Here is a 20,728-nt window from a genome sequence, read left to right as displayed (position 1 = left end):
GTCCAGTTGTGGCCCCTCAGTTCCAGCAGGACAGGGAACTGCTGGAGAGAGTCCAGCGCAGCCACCAAGATGCTGAAGGGAGTGGAGCATCTCCCGTGTGAGGAAAGGCTGAGGGAGCTGGGGCTCTGGAGCTGGACAAGAGGAGACTGAGCGGTGACTCATTCATGTTTACAGATATATAAAGGGTGAGTGCCATGAGGATGTAGCCAGGCTCTTCTCAGTGACAACCAGTGATAGGACAAGGGGTAGTGGGTACAAACTGGAACACAAGAGGTTCCACTTAAATTTGAGAAGAAACTTCTTCTCAGTGAGGGTGGCAGAGCCTGGCCCAGGCTGCCCAGGGGGGTTGTGGAGTCTCCTTCTCTGCAGACATTCCAACCCGCCTGGACACCTTCCTGTGTAACCTCATCTGGGTGTTCCTGCTCCATGGGGGGATTGCACTGGATGAGCTTTCCAGGTCCCTTCCAATCTCTGACATTCTATGATTCTGTGATTACCCAGGATGGGGCTGCACTCTTGGGTTTCCTTCTGACCATCCTGTTCTGTGACTCTGGGAACTCCTGTCCTCACTCTCTATGACCCGTTTATTCGCTTTGAGGAGCCAGGACAGCAATCCAGTAATACCCTTGATGGCTTTTCATGACAGTGAATTATTTGCTTCACCCAGTTGTCTGCAAGGGTCACAGCAAAACATTCTCTTCCTGGGGCACAATTGGCCAGACCCATTTCTGCATCCCGAGGGAGAAGCTTCATGAAGTCTGAGGTGAACAACCTCCAGCATCACACAATTCCCCAGAATTTCCCCTCAGAAGGTATTACAACACCACAGGATCCTGTGAGTCCACCTGTGTGCAGTGTGAAGACTCACAGAGGTGGGGAAAACACTGATTTGATTCTGTAAATAAAGTCACATGCTTTCCATCAATGGCTGAAAAAAGACTCCCCTTTCACAGCTCCAGGAATTTTGCTGTCTGCATTTGTTTTTTCTTTAAACTGAAAAAAAGAAAAAGTCTGAACAGTAAATATTTATCCAAGATGTGTGGTTGTTAATATGGTCCAGTCTTCAGTCATTTTGAATGGTGTCATGATGACAGATGTTAATTCAGAAAGGAATAGATTGGACGATTTATGCCTGAAACACATGTGTTCCTTGGCGTGCTCCATGGATTTCTTGCATAGTTAGTGCTGTCTGAGCAATTTGTAACATTTTCTCTGCCTCAAAGCACTGATGGCTCCAGGACAGGGGCTTGACCTCTATCTCCAATTTGCTATAATAAACACTGAGTTAACTAAACTCCCCATGTGCTGTTACCTTCCTAAATGTATCTCTCCCCCTTTGCTCCGGCTGTGTGTGGTGTGTCTGGTTCGTCCCAAGAACGGGAGCTGCTTTCTGCAGAAGAGGAGGATGCTCCTGTGTGCGCAGGGCGCGAATCCCCGACCTCCTTCCTCTCCAGGTTCCCTCCTACCTAGCACTCGCAGTTATTTAACATGAACACTTGTCTGACAACAGAAATGAAAATAAACCAAGCCCTGTGAAGGTAATAAGCAAGAGAGAGATTCTGGGAAGGCCTCACTTTTTTTTGGTGTTTTTTTTATAGGTGTGAATTTATGGGATGTGCCTAAGGGGTGTTTCTTCTCTTCTTAATTAAGGCTAGGTTTGTAAAAGTGTTAGGTTTTGTTTGTTTAATCAGACATAAAATTGAAGGAAAATGGCCACGCTATTGGGTGCACAAAGCTTTTGGTAGTTCTACTCAGTTTATCTCAGCTGGTCCATCAGTTGTGTTTTGGCCATTTGCTGTGAAATGAACTTTGCCCACAACCGACAAGTGCAGAAAATACTGAGCCTGGACTAGACAATCAGCACTTTGACTGTTTGGAAAAAACTTGTAAATGTAAATGCTCTTTTTGGATTACAGTTTATTTAAATTCTCGTATTTTAAGAATATTAAATAGTCTTCCTTCAAAACTCATCTTTTGTAAAACACCTATTATTAAGGCAAGTCTAGAAAATAAAGTAGGGCAGGAGACATCTTCCCAGCCTCTTGATATTTTGACCTGCTTTCTCCTCCTTAAGGAAGCTGAATAATTTGTATATATTCTATATGAACACTCAGTAACCATACAAATTATTTGGCTTCTCGTTTCAGCAAAGATGCCAAAATAGGAGAAGACAGATTTTCTGTGTACTCTTGCTGTAAAAACAATGTAAAAATTTCCCTAGGGGCTCACTTTGAGATAACTTCAGAAAACGATGAGGGTTTCTAGGCCATAATTCTTGCTGTAGTGATCCTTTAGCTTTTTTTGTTGTAATGTGCCAAGAGTTTAGTCTAAATATGTGCTGTTCAACAAGACGTTGTTTGTATTCAAACTCATGAACCAGTTCAGCTCCCTAAAAAAAGACTTTGTTGATGGGTGTCCTCGGATGCCCTGGGATACCCTCATGCTTTGTCACCGAAGCCTGTAAAGAAAGCTTTTTCCATTGTTTTTTTTCATTCAGACATACTGTTGTAAGTGGAGCAGGTAGCTGTGCTTGGAGTTGGGATCACATGTTTTCTGTTTCAAGCAACTGGGAAAATATTCTATCATTTTATTACACCGTCACCTTTGAGCTGATATTTTCCATGCCATGCGTTTGGCGCAGCTGGAAAGTTCAGCTAAAATAACTTAGCTGTTTCTTAGGATGAGGCTACTGAAAATTGACAGTTTTATGCCTGTTTCAAAGAAATAATAGTCTCCCACTCTGTTTTGCTGAGATCCTGCAGGTCCTCAGGGCAGCGGCTGGGAATGGTGAGGCTGTGGCTCTCCTGTGAAACCCCCTGGCTCTGCTCGCTCCTGGTGTCCCGAGTGCAGGGTCTGTCCTGCCAGCTCCCCTGCCCTGGCCCGGTGCCCTTCCCCGTGTGGTCAGCTGGGACGCAGCATCTCCAGGGATGTAGGAATAAAACAGGATTTACCTTTCAATGGCTTTTCCGCAAAGAGACTGGGGCACAGACTGGGAGCAGAGAACCTGGACTTGCAGGACCCCCCTTTTCTCCTGCCCGCTGGGTGCAAATAGTTCAGGAGCCCTATAAGGGTGCGTTTTTCCTTCCTTCCACGGCTGATCTAGAATACAATAGCTTACTGGAGCTTGTAGTTGCACTTAGAGGTGCCCTGGTTTTGATTGCTCTATTTGACAGACTTCTTGAGTGGATTTTTTTTTTTTTAACATATTAAGTTATCCTTTCAGACTTTTAAAAGAGCTTCACGGTTGTAAAAATCAAGCTGCCAGAAGTTACGAAAAGCAAAAAAATAACATTGCGTTTTCAACATGAATTCAGTTCTCCTCTGCAGATGTTATCCTTAATTACATCTTGGCTCTTTTAGAACACAGCTGCCTACCTAGTGGAGAGGGAAGACTGAGATTTAGAGTCATTTCTGTAATGCGAGACATTCAGCCTTTGTATGAGTAGTATCAGAAGCTGTAGATGATGATGTGGGTAGGAGAGAGGAAAGGAGAGGAGAAAGAATGGTCTCCTGGTCACAGACACTGAGGATTCCTCTTGAGGAGGTGGTTTGGCCTTTAACTGACTAATGTGATGCTGGGCAAGTTAGATCAGAATTTCCCAAGCACAGTTTATGTCTTGTGGGTGGAAATGCAGGAGAGTTGGGTGTTTGGCAGCAGCAGTCAATGGAGTTGAACTGTGAGCTTAGCAAATGTTCTGAGAATTACGTTTAAGGTGTCTGAAGTATAGAAGATGCAATGGAAACTGTGAGCATTCATCTTTGTTTTGTCCTTTGTAAACTGGTGTAATACATGCCAAATATTGCAGAGATGCTCTAAATATGAAAGCACTGTTGGTAAAGCACTTAGATACGTGGTGATATAAGAAAAATCTTGTGGGAAAATTAGAAAGTCACTGTTCACAACAGAAATCCTGAGCTGGAGCTGCAGGGCGGTACTACTTCACGCACTTACTAACATGTAGATTTGGCCTTTCAACCGTGGTGTTCTTTTAATAGATGTTATATGAGTATGACATTTCATAAACAATGTCATAAAAACAATAGCAAAATAAAGGGTCTGGTCCCTTATGGGAATAAAATACCCTGTAAATCCTGCTGATATTATAGGGCCTGTTCTGCTCTGGGATTTTTCTGAAACTATGCTACTTCAGATATTTTTTCATTGAGGAATTATTTTTATTCACAGACAAAAAAAACCACGACACAAACATAAATTATCTAAATCCTTTTACTAAAAACTTCCGTCTTCCCTAAGATATTTCAAAACAGGAAAATTGCTTCAAATTTTGGCTCAAAGTCCAGTTTACATTTTGAACAAAGGAGTCTGTAGTACAGTGTATCCATCACCCTGTTTGCTCGCAGTACAAACACATCTTCTGACACACTGTATGTGAGCTATCATTTACGCTTTGACTTGTGAAACACAGTATTAATCAGAGTAATCTAGTTTTTCTCTGCAGCTCGTCTGACATGGTCCAAGTTCCATTTTCTTCACAGGACAATCTCTTTCAACAGCGTTTTGTTATCTTACAACTGCAAACCGTATTCTGCTCTCGGTTAAATGAGTAAAACTCTAGAAATACATTAAAAACAAAGGAATTCCTTTTCATTTACATCATAATGTAAAAATAAATTCACTCTCCTGACTCTTTAGAGCTGGTCTTGGCCTCATGCTACCTAGTGCTGTGAATCGGAGGACGACAGCTGGTATTAGACCAGCAACACAGGAGGTGACATCTGCCCACATTTAGACTACCTGTAGTAGGTCAAATGAATTTCAAAATGCAGTAGGCCTATTTGTATATGCTTTTCTGCTTATTCATGATATATGCTTGCAGGTAAACGGTAGAAGTTTCTTACTAACAGCACACTGCTGTGTTTTAGCAAACCGCTGTGTAACACACCAACAGCACCCTCGTGTCAGATGGGACAGCATCCAGTGCGGTGTGTACCCACGTGCCGTGTGGTTTACGTGCCTGGCACAAAGTTTAAACTCTACAACCACTACTCGAAATTAAGTTTCCATTCTCTTGTGGTTTTCAACCTGGTTATCAAGCCCAAAGAAACTAATCTCTAGCCTATGTAGTGGCTCAGCGCTCCCAATGAAGAACAATAGTTAGTTTTTGCTTTAAAAAACCAAACAAACCTCTAGTACTAATGTGTGTTTTAGGTGCTTTTGTCTCCATCGTGCTTTGCTGCTCTTTACTGCTGAAAACACTGTGTAGAAAATGTATTTGAGTTTTGTGCTGAGAAATGTTATAAAAGCTAAATCTGGTGGGTTTACAACCTGTCAGGAGTTCTCTTGGGTGCTGTGAGACCGTTGGGAGATGAGGAATGGGGACGGGGACGGGGGAGTGGCCTGGGAAATTGCAACCGTTTGATTTTAGAGTTGGTCAGTGAGAGGGTATTTGGAGACAATAAACAAACATGAGAAAATATAAAAAGTATCATATTGTTAAATAGTCCAAGAGCTGCATCTCTTTTGGCAGTGGGACAAGGAGAAGGTGAGGGAAAGGCTCGAACACAATCTGCAATGTTCCTGCGTCAGGCAGAATGAGAGCTGTTCAGTGGGGCAGATAAGAGTGGAACAAAAGGCTTTAGACTCTAGAGCGTTTCTAGACTCCAGAAACTGAAGATAGGACAATTCAGAACAAGTGCTGGCCATTGGAGCCATGTACAGAGGGTGGTGAGGGGTTCTCCACTTTGAGGAGGGTAGGTAAATATATTTGAAGTGTGGGCTAGTGGGTCTGGCAATTGACCATCAGCCAAGACTGCAGGCCCTCAGCTCGTCTGTTCTTGTTGCTAAAAATTCCCTGTTGCTTTGATAATCAGTGCAAATGATGCAACTTAATTTATATTACTGCTTGTAGAAGAGCATTTTCTCCATGTCTACTTGACCGCTGAGAAATGCAGCATTGGCTGATAAGATGCTTCTTTTCCAGTGGAAGCACACCTTCCACATCTAATCCAGTTATGCCTGAGCAGGAACCTTTCGAAAGCTTCTACAGATGGATTGCAGCAGTCCTGCTGCACCCCGTGTTTGTGTGACAGTGAGTGCTTGTGGATGACGGATATAGAATAAACCACATTCCAGCCTAGGTGGGGGCAGAGATCCCAGTGAACTGTGTGCTCCCAGGCATGGTGAGGTCTTGTGACTAGTATGTCATCCCCTGGCTTTTTCTTTCCCTCATGCCCTTCTTTCTCTCCATTTCTGGTGCTATCAGAGTTTGAAAGAGCAATGATCTCCATTTAGCTCAAGTTCCCTCTCCATTTTTTTCATCTTGCTGCTCTGCAGTAGAGTATTGCACACACAGACTTTATTTGACTTTGTGTTGTGCATAGCTGACCTTTGCAATCTCCCTTCCCATCGGATTTACAAGTCTTCCAGAGCAATGCTGCGTGTAGTGCTAAATCCAGTAGTATCACAGAGGTACTAAGAAGCAGCCTCCGTGTCATCAGGATGCAGCAGCATTACCGCTCATTTTGCTTAGTATTTTAGAAATGTTATTCTGGTGGACTCAGTCGCCTTCTAGCTGTTTGTATCTTCTGCTGAGGTGTGCTTCTTGGCTAAGGCTTCGAGTTTCCACATTTCATTTTAGTGTATATTGTGAATCTCCTTGGTAAATCTGAGAACAGGAGATGGAAAACTGAATGGAGACAAAAATAGTTTACAGCCAACTGTCCTTATTACCCTTCAGTATTCTGTAAATGGATGGAATGAGGGATTATAGCTGGATGGGCTTCTCCCTGTAGCTATTAGGTGAGCCCTGACATTTTTTATCATTATTTTATTTCTACAGGGGCTGTTTCTGCCTCTCTCCCTGGCTAAGAGCTGTACAAGAAACTGGCTTGAAAGCCCTGGCCCTTTTAAATTCTTTCTACTTTTTAAATAGTCTTCTCTAAAGCCTTTCTTGATGTCCTTTACAATTATACAATTTTGAAAGCAATCCAAGATTGCTTAAAAATGCCATGGCCCTCAGAGACTTGCTCTTCAGTTGTGTTTTCCTGTCTGCCTCTCTGTATTGTTTTTATCTTTACGCTTACGCTATAAGCTTTTTTGGCAGCTCTTAGCACCATGAACACTGATCTGTTGATCTGTGACTGTGGCTCCATGTGCACAGTAATGCCAACAAATAATAAATGTGAGACCTTAACATGAGGAAACACAATTTCCATCCTGGACCGTATGGTTTCCACCTGGATGCCAGGAGGTGATGAGGTACTGTAGGAACATCATCTAGGCAGTTTTCAGACTTGCTTTCTGACTTGCTATCATTAAGATAATCAGGAACGGAGGTATTGCATCCTCAGAGGCTCATCCTTAAGCACTGCAGGCTTGGTCACAGCAGCGGAGGGGATGCCCCCAACCTCATACTGTGAGTCTGAGCTCCAAGATCTGGCAGGAGAAGCCTGATTTCCATCCCGGTGCTTGCTGCTCCTCCCAGCCTAAACACGGACACAGTTCCCCGACGAGAAGTAATTGCTTTGGAAGCGTCGCCGAGCATCTGTCTCCAATCAGACCCAGCACAGCACCAGGCGCGGTGGCGGCCGAGCAGCAGCAGTAGCGCGGAGCCTCGGAGGGGCTGCGCTCACATGGCGGGGTCCCCGCGGGCTGCAGCAGGGGAGCAGCCCCCTGGGGCTGGCGGTTGTGATGCTGCTGTGCTTTGGAGCTGCAGAACAAAACCACAAGGCTCGAGATGTAGCTCAAACCACGAGGCTGAAAGTGAGAACAGTTCTAGGGAGAACAGTTCTCCCTAGAATCGTTTTAGAAACTACAGAGGAGAAACATACCAAAATGGGAGATTACCCTCAGTGGTAATCTAAGGGGAACCGCACAGAAAAGTTACGGGGGAGAACGTGGAGCACATGGAAATGAGACAGAAGGGAGACACCAGAGCGATTTCAGAGCTGTGTGACAGGTGAGGAAAGCGGTCAGGGAAATCGCCTTGGTGAGTGAAAGGACAAACAGCCACACTGAAGGGACCAAAGAGGACAAGCTATGCTCTCAGCTATGGATAGGATGCACTGGCATTGAACTGGACAAGAGGAGCCCAGGTATGGTTCTACCAGTTCACAGAGCACTGGGAAATGGGCAACTGTGATACCCCTAATTATCTTTCTGAACAGCTCAAGCAACTGCAAAGAATAAAAGTCTGAAGTGTTTACAACATTTCTAATTTTCCTCTCTAATATTGTGTGTGTGATGTAAAAGCCACTTAAATCCCAGAACTTCAGTAGAATCTCTTATGGAGTGTGAGTCCAAACAAAAGACGGCTTTTGTCCACTCTGAATATCTTGCAGACCTTTGGTGTGAATTGTTTGCAAAATTTAGGCAATGCCATATTCAGAGATGCATGTGAAACCATAATTCAACTTCTGAATTTATTTTAGTTTCGGGGTCACACACTATTTTGCCAGGGTGTGCCTGCTTAAACCCATGATAAGATGGTTTCACTGAATGAGTAGCTGTTGAAGATTTTTGTTTATCCTATTCATTTCTGTGAGACCTGGAGCGTGCTTAATGCAAATGGAATCTGTGATTTTTATTTTCATTTAACTTCTTCCCCCTCCTTCCCTGGAAGTGAAAGACCTCTGCTTTACATGTGCCTTTAGGAAATTCCAAAGGTTTCATATTTATCCAGTTTTTAATGAATTTTCGCAAGGAGACAAAACTCAGCTGACATACCAAATCCCTTAAATCCCTTGGTCAAATGGATTTTGGACTTTATTAACGTTTGTAAAGTTGATATCTTTTTCTACTTTTTTTTAATGGTGGGATGACTCTGTGTCTGAAAACATCATATTATAATGGAAAGTGTTACACTGCTTTGACACCAAGGATTCTTTCTAATTCAGTATGATGAAAGAACATGAGTGTTAATTAGGATTTTTTTTTTCATTTAGGGTCCTGAGAGCACTTTGTTCTTGTCAAAATGCAAACTTACACTCACAGGATCCTTGCGCTGGTCAGCAAAAGTGTATTATGTTTGGGCAGCTTTGAGGGGGAACGTGGGATCAAAACAGGACAGCAGTGATATTTATCTTAGTCCGTCGGTTTGGATAATAACATTGCATCCTCATCGAGTTCGCTGTGTTAATGCCTTTCGTTAGGCAAGAGCCATCGACCGGTTTCATTCTTCAGGGTCTGAAATTCAGCAGCTAAAGACAACCGTGGATTTGGTCCATAAAGAAGCCTCGGGAAGGTGTTTAGCACCACAGAGTTGACAGGAGCCACGCGCAGTGCGAGGAGTGTGAAACGCAGCAGGCAGAGGCTGCGGCAGAATTACCATCAATAATTACAGGGATAATCACTACTGGGCAGGGGAGGCTCCCGAGGATTTTGTAAGGGATCATCAGCATTTTCCTCAGGGCTTTGAAAGCAACTGTGAAGTTACTGTTAAGCAGCAAGCAACCCAAAACTGGTGTAAATAATGACTTCCAAAGCACATGCGGTTTATGTAGAGTGTATCGTCTGCCTCTGTTGATGGTCACAGAGATTACAGGGAAGTTGTTTCACTGCTCTGAGAAGGAGGTATTAAATCAGACTACCCTGCCAAAACTCTTGGTTAGCAGATTTAAATTCTTGCCATCCTCCACGTGCCTTGCTCTGAATTTTTAACCCAAACAGAAGTGAAATGTTAGAACGTAATTGTTCTGCAAGTCCTGTGAACAAGTAGCCTCCAGTTATTTTGGGGCAGTATGTACTATACCAACTAACATCTGGACCAGCAGGAGCAATGATATGGAGTGATGTGGCTGGGCAGCGATGTCTAACAGGGCAGCGGTGTTCAAGGCCAGTGTTCTCCCATCTTTGCAGGGTAAAGACTTTTATTAAAAAAACAGTTTATTGGGAAGACATAAAAGACATACTTAGATGTTTTTTCCTGTGTACCATGAATATGTATGGCCCTTCACAAGACGTCACCTTTATAAGCTTTTGGCTTAATTCACATAAAAACTAAAAAAAGAGAATGAATCCAGGATAAAGTGAGAAGCATGTAGCTCACACTGAAAGTAGAGCTGTGGGGTCATTTTTAGCTCTTTGAATGTTCTTAAAAGCATTTGCTACCCAAGGGTACATCCGCTAGGAAGCAGGTGGGAGTGATCACGGCTTGTGCTGGACAGCTTAAACCATTAACCAAACTAGCTGAAGTGCTAATAAGAGTGGAGAGATGGCACCAGGGAGGGGTCATCCATGCTGAAGCCCAGGCCTCTCTGTCTTCCTCACACTCTTTATCCAGACTAACTCAACTGCATCTGCACATGCTGCCGTCTGCTCTCCAGGACATACCCTCCCACTACAACCTTGTACTAGTACCTTGTGGTGGCGAGCAGGGACAGTGGGAGCTGCTGCCAGTAGTGTTTGGGCTTGTATGTTATTAATAATAATAATAATAGCAAACTGCTGTCTTTTGTATACAATTGTATTTATTGTTTTATCTTGCCTTTTTTTGTTACCAGAGTGCCTCTGATGGGTTTTGGAAGTCAGTGGCAACCCGCGTCCCAAGAGAACCTCGTGAGATACGTATCCTGAATCCCTACTTCATCCAGGAGGCAGCTTTCAGCTTCATCGGACTGCCTTTCAACAACGGCCTGATGGGCAGAGGGGTAGGTATAAAGTGGAACAAGAAAAGCCAAGGGGAAGGAGGAGACACCAAGCAACAGAGCAGGCTTACGCTGTTCTTCCTTTTCCTTTAGGCCTCTGCTGTTGGACATTGAAGGGAAGGGACTTTGGCTCTTTCATGGTGGCACCACTCAGCCACCTTAAGGCCAAGGCAAGATCCATCCTTGCTGGTACTCGAGCTGCTTTTCTGGAGGCAGCTCTGAGGCTCTCAGCATGACCTGGGTGGTTTTGTGTCACCCACAGCCTGCCAGAAGGTCACTTGTTTGTGTGGGTGGAGGGAGTTCCTTCCCAAAAGGAAGAAGGAACCCTGCTCTCTGCACCCTCAGCACATCTGGAAGTGGTGTGGGTCTCCCTAAGGGTCGTGCTACTGTTTTACAATTAACTGTCCTTGTGGAAACTGCAGCCTAAACTTACTGATATTGCATGTCCCAGGCTTATAGTAAAATAGGGTAAAGGTTTGGTTTATGAGGCCTTTGGTAAGAAATTCTGATCTTACAGTGGCAAGTTTTAGATGTAAAAGATTACGAAAGAAAGCAATGTTGAACACAGTTTTAGGTCATTGTCATTAACAAAATACTTTCATGGTTATTCTAGTATTTGTCACCCCCAATGCAGCTTTTTGGAGTGTTCGTGTAGAGTAGGTGGTGACTTGGTTTTTCTGGATTACTCACTGCAACACTGTCCTCAGAACCTATTTATATTTGCTCTACCTAATACATCAGTCATTAGAGAAAGTATTACTTGGGTGGGTAAATTACTCATGTACACATGTGATATAGTTGTTGATAAAGACCACACGTGACATTCTTGGGCACATTAGCACAGCTGACAAACCCAGAGAGAAGCACTTTTGCTGCACAAGGTCTGCTTGCACTGCCCCAGCACTGTCCTTCCATTGTTATCAGTACATAAGATGTGCCATGTCACAGCAGCGTTTTGGACTGCACAGATTAGTGCCTCATTAGTGCCTCATTTTCCATGTTCTAATTATATCGTGAAGTCTTCAGAAATATTGGAGACATTTGTTTTGTGCAGGTCAGATGGGTGGGTGCCTGGAGACAGAAAATTCACATCTTAAAATGAGATTTGCAAGATGTACAGACAGATTCAGCCACATAGAATGGGTCTTCTGTGAAATGCATTGCTACGTATGTATGTATAGAAGCTGCTATGGGCTTCTGGAAGCGCTAGATTTTTGCTTTGTGCACTAAAGGTATCTTATCCCAAATATTCCTGTCAGCTAGTAAGTAACTTAGTTCACATCTCTGCATTCTCCAGAACTTATTCTTAGAATGATGTGGTCTTGATTTGTCTTCCAGAAAATCAAGACTGCTGCCTCAGTAAAGGACAGAAATCATCAAACTTTTGCCTTTATTTTCTCTAGATTGGTTTTTATTTTAAACACGTTATTTTAATACACAAGATATTACTTAAACTGAGAGGAGAAGGGAGAATCCGGAAATGAAAATGCTGTGAACTGAAGTTTATGAGGTTGTGATAGGTTGTTTAACACACATCAGATTGGGAAATGAAGGCATCTTAATTGAAACCTGATGTTTCACTTCATGAAAGTCCATTCAAGCGTTTAAGAATAGTTTATGGAACTTTAAGGCAAGCAATCTTTGCCCGTGACCCCTGCTAGATTGTGTAAATTGTAGTTTATTTCTTCAGATGGGGCAACAGGAGCTCTGCAGGTGCATCTGTGGGGCCGGGATGTTAGTGAACCCCGTGCTGGCTGTGTAAGCTCTAACATAGTGGTTCTGTCAGAGTTTAAAAATAGAGAGTATTTCTAGCTTGTGGGTACAAATTTTACTGCAGACATCAACTACGGACTGCTGTCATGGAGCTGCTGGGGCTTCACACTTCAGGGAATGCCAGTGCATCAGTGTAAATGCTTCAACAGAAGCTACTGCTGCCGGTGTAAAGAGGAAATAAGAGCTTGAGCAGGATCCTGGTGATATGTATTTGATACAGACCTTTTTTTCACTGAGACATTGAATGGGAAGAGTGGCAATCAGTGCCTGTAGATGAAGAATCCAGCTCTCATTCAAGATTTGAGCGAGATCCAGCGAGATGAGTGAGGCAGCTCGAGCAAGGAGAATTGCTCCACAAGAGACAGCTGACCCAGGCACCGCAGAACATAGCTGGTCGGGTTCGGGGTCGTGCTTTAGAGATGAGAGACAGCCTGGAAAGCTTTACTCAGGAGAGAAGCATATGAACATGGAAAAGGAAAATGCTGAGGTCTAGTAAGCAAAAGCACAGTGAGCAGGATGTGTCCAGGGTTTCTCCTGGGAAAGCGGGATGGGGGCAGATGGGTATGGTGGGCAGGCTACACACAGGAGGATCAAGGCTGTGGATGCCTTAGTAATCAAGGCCAACACGAAATCCTCATAAAGAGCAGTAATATTCCAGTCTTCTTTGGTTCTGGTGCCTAAATAAACTTCAGTGGTTCTCTTGCACACCACATATGGTAACAATGTGCTGCCAATTAACTTTGTAATTTGGGAGCTTTTTCAGCAACGTTGAGGAAAGCTAGTGAAATAGTTTGGGGCTGATCTCAAAGCGTTTTTCCCAGGATTCAGTAAAGGGTAAATGTAGTAACATCCTCTGCTTTGATAACATAATTTGGGCCAGATGATTCTGGTGGATAGCAGGGGGTACAACTCAGATGTGCATTTTGATTGTGCTTGTGGCATTAGTAGCTGAAAGTCTGAGCAAGGAGCAAAACTCGTCACACATAATGAACAGTGACTTCTCTGTGTGGCCAGTAAAGCTTTCCAGGAGTTTCCTCAGCCCATTTACCGGAGATTTAAGAAGAGGGAGAGCTGTTCCCTAGTAAACGTGAACTTCTCTCTTCTTGGGATAAACTGGTGATAGAGAAAAATTTTAGTTCAGGTTCCTAGCAATGTCTGGGGAAAATTCAATGTTAATGCATGAAGATGGTTTTATCACTAAAGAAACGAGCTAGTAAAGATACTCTCTTTGATTAAAGAATCCTCTCAAAGAGTGGGTGCAGGCTTGGCTGTCTCACCAGGCAAAGGTGTGTGTGTGTGTGATTTATGTTTATGTGGAAGGTCTGTGCATACAGGTTTTTTGGGCTTGAAACCAGACCTCACTGGTATTGCAGCTGGCAGTTCAGGCATGCAATAACCTACCTTACAGTGCAGACAGGTTACTGGGGGACAAGCATGAACATCAGTTCAGAGGTGTCATTGCCTCTTGCAAGTACAACACCAGGGATGGTTATTGCCATGGTGCTTTTTGCTGTGTAGTGAATAGTCCTATCCACTCAGTAGTGCTCAGAACCATTGGAGCAGGGGCTTTCTGGCTCCTCGGGGAACCCTGAGCATGGTGTGAGGTGGCCAGAAGAACATTTCAGATGGCATAAATTATCAGGACTCTGAGGACTCCAGTGTGGACTGTGGTGTTTGTTTCTCTCTCTTTGCTGGTGCTGTGTATCCATGGAACTGCTTATGATTGAACTTTTTATGAGATTAAGCTCTGCTGCCCAGAACCGTAAGCCTTTGGTTTGTTTGTGTACTGGAAATGGCTGAATCTATAGACTCCTTACTAAAGAGATAAAGCATTCTCTGGACTCCACCCAGCCTCAGCACCAACTTGGTGAAGGAGGCACCATGTCCAGGCAGTCTTATCAGACACCTGGCCATGGATTAGCACCTCTGCAGAGTGCTGACAGCCCATATCCACTCAGGGATTAACCTCTTGATGCTGGCGCATTAATATGTCTTACTTGCTGTTGTGTGGTTTTGCCTGTGAGCAAGCAACCTGTCTGGAGGTGCCAGTCGTGACCCTTTGCTCCTCGGGCAGCTTTTCAGCTCCCCTGGCTGGTCATAACGACCCTTCCTCTCATTAGTATTGGCCCTGGTGCCAGCAAGCTTCCTCTCTCGGGCTGTTCTTGTGGGACTGTCACTGTGTGAAGGCCATGTCTTGGGACCTGTTGGGTCTTTATGGAGCAGAAGAGAGGTGGGAGATGGCAGGAGCAGAGCAGTCACCACCCCATCCTTCCAGATGCATGCGTCTCCTTTTTTTTCACTCTGATGGCATCTTCTAAGGCAGGTAGAGGGACATGTAAAGGGTCACTGCAGCTGCAGTCAGTTAAATGTAAGCTTTGGGTTTGCAAGACAGCTCATCTGCTCCATGGGCTGGAGTGTTCAGTCTGTTACCACTGCGGTGTGATCGGTCCATGGGCTGCAGGGGAATGGACGCTCAGACAAGCCATTCTAGGGTAGCAGGTAAATGCACACCACCCACTTCTTGGTAAATGCCTAACCATGTGCTTCTGCACATGATAGATGCAAACCAAAGGGAGTTTGCTATTCAATGAAAGTGTATGTCATTAATTCCCATTTAGCATAGGGTGAAGCATATACCACAGAAAAGCTAGCACATAGTAAAGTCATGCCCTTGCTTCCCCTCTGTTAAATCATTAAGTCCTTAAGAACATGCATTGCACAGGAATCTGCGCCATGGCAAACGGTGAATCAGAGCTTGAGCATCAAGTGAGATATGGTCAAAGATATTTTATTTGGGCTGAGTCATGTAAGAGCTCAGCAGTTAAAGGCAGAACAGAAATCTGCTAGACCAGCAACAGGCCCCTCGCCCTTCCCTTTTGCTCTGCTGCAGACCACCAGTTCTGGAGGCTCTTTCTTGCTTACAGCAAGGGATATGTAGGGAAGGTGAAGAAAAAGTGTTGGGAATGCTCTGCTTTGTCTTCTGAAGCGCAGCTGGTTCTGTGCATGGATGGAGGTGGCTGTGGGAGCAGCACTGCGGGTTGTAAGCTCCTGTGATGGGAACCACTCTGCAGAATACGAGGCACTTGTCTGCTCACAATAAGTGGTGCTAAATTGCTTTTTATGCCATATTTCCAAACTGGCCAGCTGAGGGAAGCAAATTTGTCTTGGGGCTGTTCCTATGCAAACATAAATGAACAAAAAGAAAATGCAGTGACTGTGTATATATCATTTGATTGATTTTACAGTTTCGTTCTGTGCTTCTTTTGTTTTGAAAACTCAATTGCTATTAGGTGATAGGTCTATAACTGATAAAACTGAGGTAGCAATTTTTCCCAGGTAAGCAATTTTTCAGGTTTTCCCTCAAATAAGTTAATATAGTAGTCAAATCAATTTCAGTATCTAGGTGTATTATTGTTTGTAGGCAGTTTAGCCATGCTTACCCTTTTTAACAATTGGAATATTCTGGACAATCCAATATGCCTTACCCTGAGCTAAGTAAAATCCCATAAATAACTGGAATTCATTTAACATATTAAGGGAGTCAAATATTTCTAAAAACAGATTTACAGCAGTCATTTCCTTCTAGTCCAGCAGGCAGTGACACAGGAATGACCCGGGCATGGAATGAAAAGCAGCGAAAGCTTTTCACATGCACCAAGCAAAAAGCAGTTACGGTCCACCGGTTCGGTCACCAGCACGGGATCTCCAGCACAAGTCCATGAGGTGATGCTCAGCCTCCATTAAGTCCAGAGGTGGGCTGGTGTTCATTTCTGCTGACTGGCTTCTTTCTTCTGTGCATAGAAGTCAGTCTTTAAAGCCTCTTCAGGGGGACCAATGGAAGATGAAGCAGCAGTGTCTTGAGCAATGCCTTTTATCTTTCACCTTGCAGCAGAGAATAGTGCAGGAGCAGTTAGGAGAACCTGTCCTCTGTCTGTACTGCTAAAGGCGTTTCTGGTCCCCTGACCTGGTGGCGCAGGCTGGCTGTGTTTGTGCCACACAGTTTGCAGTGATCTCTGATGCAGCACAAGACAGAGATCTTTGCCTCTCTTGTTTTTGTGCTTTTCTCACCCAGGATCCACGTGCATGTGCTCTCCTCACCCATGGAGGAAAGTGCCAGTGGGCCCCTGGGAGGAGCCACGCTCCCAAAGCACAGGCAGACTTTGCTCAGCACTGCTGTGGTGACATGTTGCTCACCACTGCTGTGTTTGCTGCTTCTGTTTGTCAGACAGCCTTTCGGTGTCATCTCTGGTGTGTCTGTCAGTCTGCTGTGTTCTCTCAAATGGGAACAGGCGAAGGGCTGGTCCCCGGGGAGCATTGTATTAGATAGGAGCATCACATTTTCCAGATGTTTGGGCTCAGCCAACCAGGCTGGGCTTGGAGATGTGGACTGTCAATTTATGTTGACCACACTGTCCAGGGAGGTTGCCGTTGCAGTTGTTTACCAGAGATGGAGAAGGGATGTTGAACCTGGTACCCACTGGGACAGACACCTGTGAGACACAACAGCAGGTACAGAGCTTGCAAGGCCGAGTTCAATGCTTTTGGCAGGGAACTGTCAGGAGGAGAGGACTGTCAGTGCTCTCTGGGGTCTTGTCGTTCACAATCTCCCCAATTGGTAGGCACCAGCTCAAATCAGAAACTCATCATGGCCAGCCCAGGCAGCCCCCATCAGCATCCCCCTGAGGATGGCCATGCCATGGTCTAACCTGCCCTGGCCAGGCTCAGTGCAGCTAGACAGCATCCTGGGAAGTTTGCCTAGGTGCTGGCCATCATTGGGCTGCCGTTCTTCAATCATTTGGTTGAAAGAGGCATTGCTTAGTGGTACAGGAATATCCAGGCACACAGAGGGCTGTATGAGCAGGAAGACAGGCTTTGAGCTATTCCAACCCAAGATTATTATTCCTGTTGGGATTTTGGCTTTTTTTCCTAACAATGGCCTGAAATAACAGGAGGCCTGCTCAGTTGTTTGAGAGAGTTATATTTTCGTAACTCAATGCAAGAGGCGTGGTGGTTGCTTTGGTATTTCTTTGGGGCACGGCACGAGGGTGTGTGTGCTGAGATAGCCCTGACGCATTGTGCAGGACATAGCCAGCCAGATTGGGCACATCCATGTCTGCGATGCCTGACTTCTTTTGGGGCCACTTGTCCCACAATTTGCCTCAAAGGTGGTATGTGGTTCATTAGGTCTGGATGAGAGCTTAGTAGCAAAACTAATTTATATGCCTGTGAACAGTCAGGACAGCTTGGAAGCTGTGTAGATGCAGCCAAGGAATAATTATAACCATTTCCTCTCTCTGATACATGTCCCCACTGATTTGCCACTTCTCTGCTGAGAGGAGAGAACCCTTTCCTCTGGACCTGGGGAACACTTCTGTTCCCTAATGACACTGCTGAGCTGGCTTCTCCGTGGCAAAGCCCGGGACACATCCCTACATCCTACAGGGCCTCCTCTTGGCCATGCCGCAAGCTGGATGCGAGGCAGTGCTTCCTTTTCAACAGAGGGAAGGAGAAGCAGAAGGTCAGCAGGCTGTCACAGGAGAAAACTGCTCAGTTTCTATAGTTTAAACCAAATCAGGACTAAAGCACCATATTGACTTACTAATGACATGTAGTTAACTGGCAGTCGGGATTCTTTTATACTTCCGTTCAAGCTGGCTCCTTTCTTATCAAGCCTCTCTAATTCTCCAGTTACTGTTTAATCTGTAGGATGGCTGCTGCTTCTCTCGCAAAAGCAGTTTGGAGCGAATGCCCAATTATCTGTATTTGATCCAGATGCAAGTGAGTGCACACACACAGTTTGTATTCGTGTTCTTCTCTAGCAGGTGCTTTTATCCACGCCGTTTACTAAGGGTGTTTTCTCTGCAAGCACCCCCATGCGACCCTAAGAGTTACTGCCCTCAGTGAATAGCAGGAATAATACTTTTTTAGAGTATTTTCTAGGTGGTCCTGCAGCAATGGGACATGAGGCTGCATCTCAGCACTGAAGGTGTGAATGATTGCAAATCTCTGTGTTCAAGAGGGACGCACGCACTAGGCTGTAGCTACCATAGTATCAAATGGCGCTAACGTCAATAAGGCATAATTTAATTAAAAACTGCCATCAGATTATCAGTTTCTGAATGTGATTTTAGGGCAACACAAAACTACTTTGCTAAGGACACCATATGAATTTCTGATAGTTGTAGGGGCGAAAGCAGATATACCTACTACAATCTGAGATACTAGGAAGTCTTTGGTATTTTAATAATTTTTGAGAGAGAAGCAGGCAATACTGAGGTACTGGCATGTCAGGAACTACTGAAGAAGAGAAACAGATGAGGAAATTATCTCCTATTTTTCCATAAAGACTGTTGGAGGTATTACACATAAAGTCAGGCAGATATTTGGTGACCAAAGGCAAGTTCACTGTTATTCTCCAGACAGAAATAAGAACATGCTTGAAAGAAAGTTATGGTGGTTTGGCAGTCTTCCCATAAGGTTGGGTAGTGTGATTAATTCTCTGTGGTTTTTAAGACTCACATTAGAAAGTTAGCTCTTAAATGTTAACTTGGCCAGTGAAATTCCCTCCAGGCGAAGACCCTGAGTCTCCCTGGAGCTGTACCGTGGGAATGGGCCCAGTGTAAGTGTGGGTGGCGTTAACGCCATCTTATTCCCAACAGCGACACGTTCTCAAGGACATAACCATTTACTCAATGTGTTTTGGACACTGTAACTACAGTTCAGTTGAGGGAAAGGGGTTTGTGGCAAGTCCACTTACCAGCTGATGCAATTCCAGTGACATCCAAATGTCATCTCCTATGTAAAACGTAAAGCTGAGAATATCTGAATTTGAACTGCCATGCCTGGGAAAACAGGATGTTTTTGCATATTTTGGAATTCGGGGAAATTTTCTTATTGTTGCGTAATAAACTTTTTCCAATTTTTTTAAACTCATCCTTGATATTTTATGGCTAACAGTGAATTAACAATTAACTAAAGCAACCAGAATAAAAACATTATTGTTTGTGGTATTAATTGATATTAAACAGTGAGAACAAAATGACTCTTCTGTTTTTCCTAACTTCTGGAGCTGTCACAGGAGGATGTAGTAAGGTCTTTTCATTGCAAATGTGCCCTGTTACAGTTGAACTGCAAATGTTTGAACTTAACATCTCACTGACTTGACCATAAGCAGTTTTTGCATGTTTGTCTTCACATTAGTACAATTCCATTGCACTGTAGTTGTCCATAGCACATGGGTTGTGCTCCCAGCTAGGGTATGGGTGGATTCATTGCTGGAAAATGTTGGTTGTGGGACTGGTCAGGCAATCAGAAGTGAGCAAGGTAATGTGCTGCCAAAAGCCGGTTCCTTTGAATGAGAAGCAGAAACTCCAAACATTGTATTCCCAGTCTGTTACGAACATGAGGTAAACTGCAATAGCATTTCTTACCGGTTCAGAGTAAACCATTTTAAATGCAAAATATAAGCGTGCAATTGGTTTCTACATCTCTGCTGAGAGGCTGTCACTCTTGGTGGCTGGATGAGCATGTCCTCTGAATTTGTGACGCTTTTATATGGCAGTCTTAGATGCTCTACAAATAAGGATAAGATATGTGGGTGGGTTTCTCAGCCTCTCCCTAGCCCCTGGGGTAAAGCTACCTCTGGATTCACCGGCTAAAGGGGAGCTAGAGAAGTGTGTGAGCTAGGGTTTTACACTGGAAACACCCGTCTGTCGCAGCAGCCGTGTTCATCTGAAGGCACAAGAGGAGTTGTGGCCATACAGCACCGCTGTCGCGGGGCCTTGCCAGTAGCCAGATGAACCGGGACGGGCTGAGGCTGGACTTTGGTGTGAGTGGCAGGTCAGCAGGTGGGAGAGGACAGTTGGGGTGTCCCTGCTATGGCACAGGCCAGACCGCCCTTTGCCTGCGGAGCTGCCGCTGGGCAAAGAAAGGGGTCTCTGTGCACACTGCTGATGGGCTCTGCCTGATCTCCCCATCTCCCAGAGCTGTTGAACAGCTTCCTTAAACTGCATTTGCCATCAGTAAAATTAGCACTTTGTACTGTTCCGCAGTTCTGCTCCTGTGTGGTGACCCATTTGGGATAAGTGTTCCTCCCTCACCTAGCTGGAAGCCAGTAATGTGCATAGAATTGAAATCTAGTGTTCATGTCTGATTTAATTTCAGAAGACTAACATATCCACCGTGATTCAGCTTGTCTGCTTGCCCCGTTCTCAGGATGGCAGAATTATGGGAGTCCAACCACTTTCATTAATCCCTCTGCTGTGCAACAGTCCCCTGGAGAGTCTGGTCATAGAACCTCAAACAAGAGCTGCTGCTCTTGTTTTAGGTGCTTTGCAGAAAGCTGGCTAAC

The 20,728-nt window shown here is 44.6% G+C and overlaps 1 protein-coding gene across 18 annotated transcripts in view; it reads left to right on the top strand.

Annotated features, from left to right (window-relative positions):
• ST3GAL3 (ST3 beta-galactoside alpha-2,3-sialyltransferase 3) overlaps positions 1-20,728 on the top strand; it is a 194,705-nt gene that overhangs the window by 156,498 nt on the left and 17,479 nt on the right. For all 18 annotated transcript variants that reach the window (XM_065071597.1, XM_065071607.1, XM_065071602.1 and 15 more), the window contains one exon: positions 10,462-10,608. In XM_065071597.1, coding sequence (XP_064927669.1) covers positions 10,462-10,608 — 147 coding nt within the window. The remainder of the gene's footprint in view (positions 1-10,461; positions 10,609-20,728) is intronic.

Source organism: Columba livia, chromosome 8 (genome assembly GCF_036013475.1).
Source record: "Columba livia isolate bColLiv1 breed racing homer chromosome 8, bColLiv1.pat.W.v2, whole genome shotgun sequence".
In the NCBI taxonomy this organism is placed as follows: Eukaryota; Metazoa; Chordata; class Aves; order Columbiformes; family Columbidae; genus Columba; species Columba livia.
Note: the sequence above shows the minus strand (reverse complement) of the source record. Positions and strands in the feature narration are given on the sequence as shown.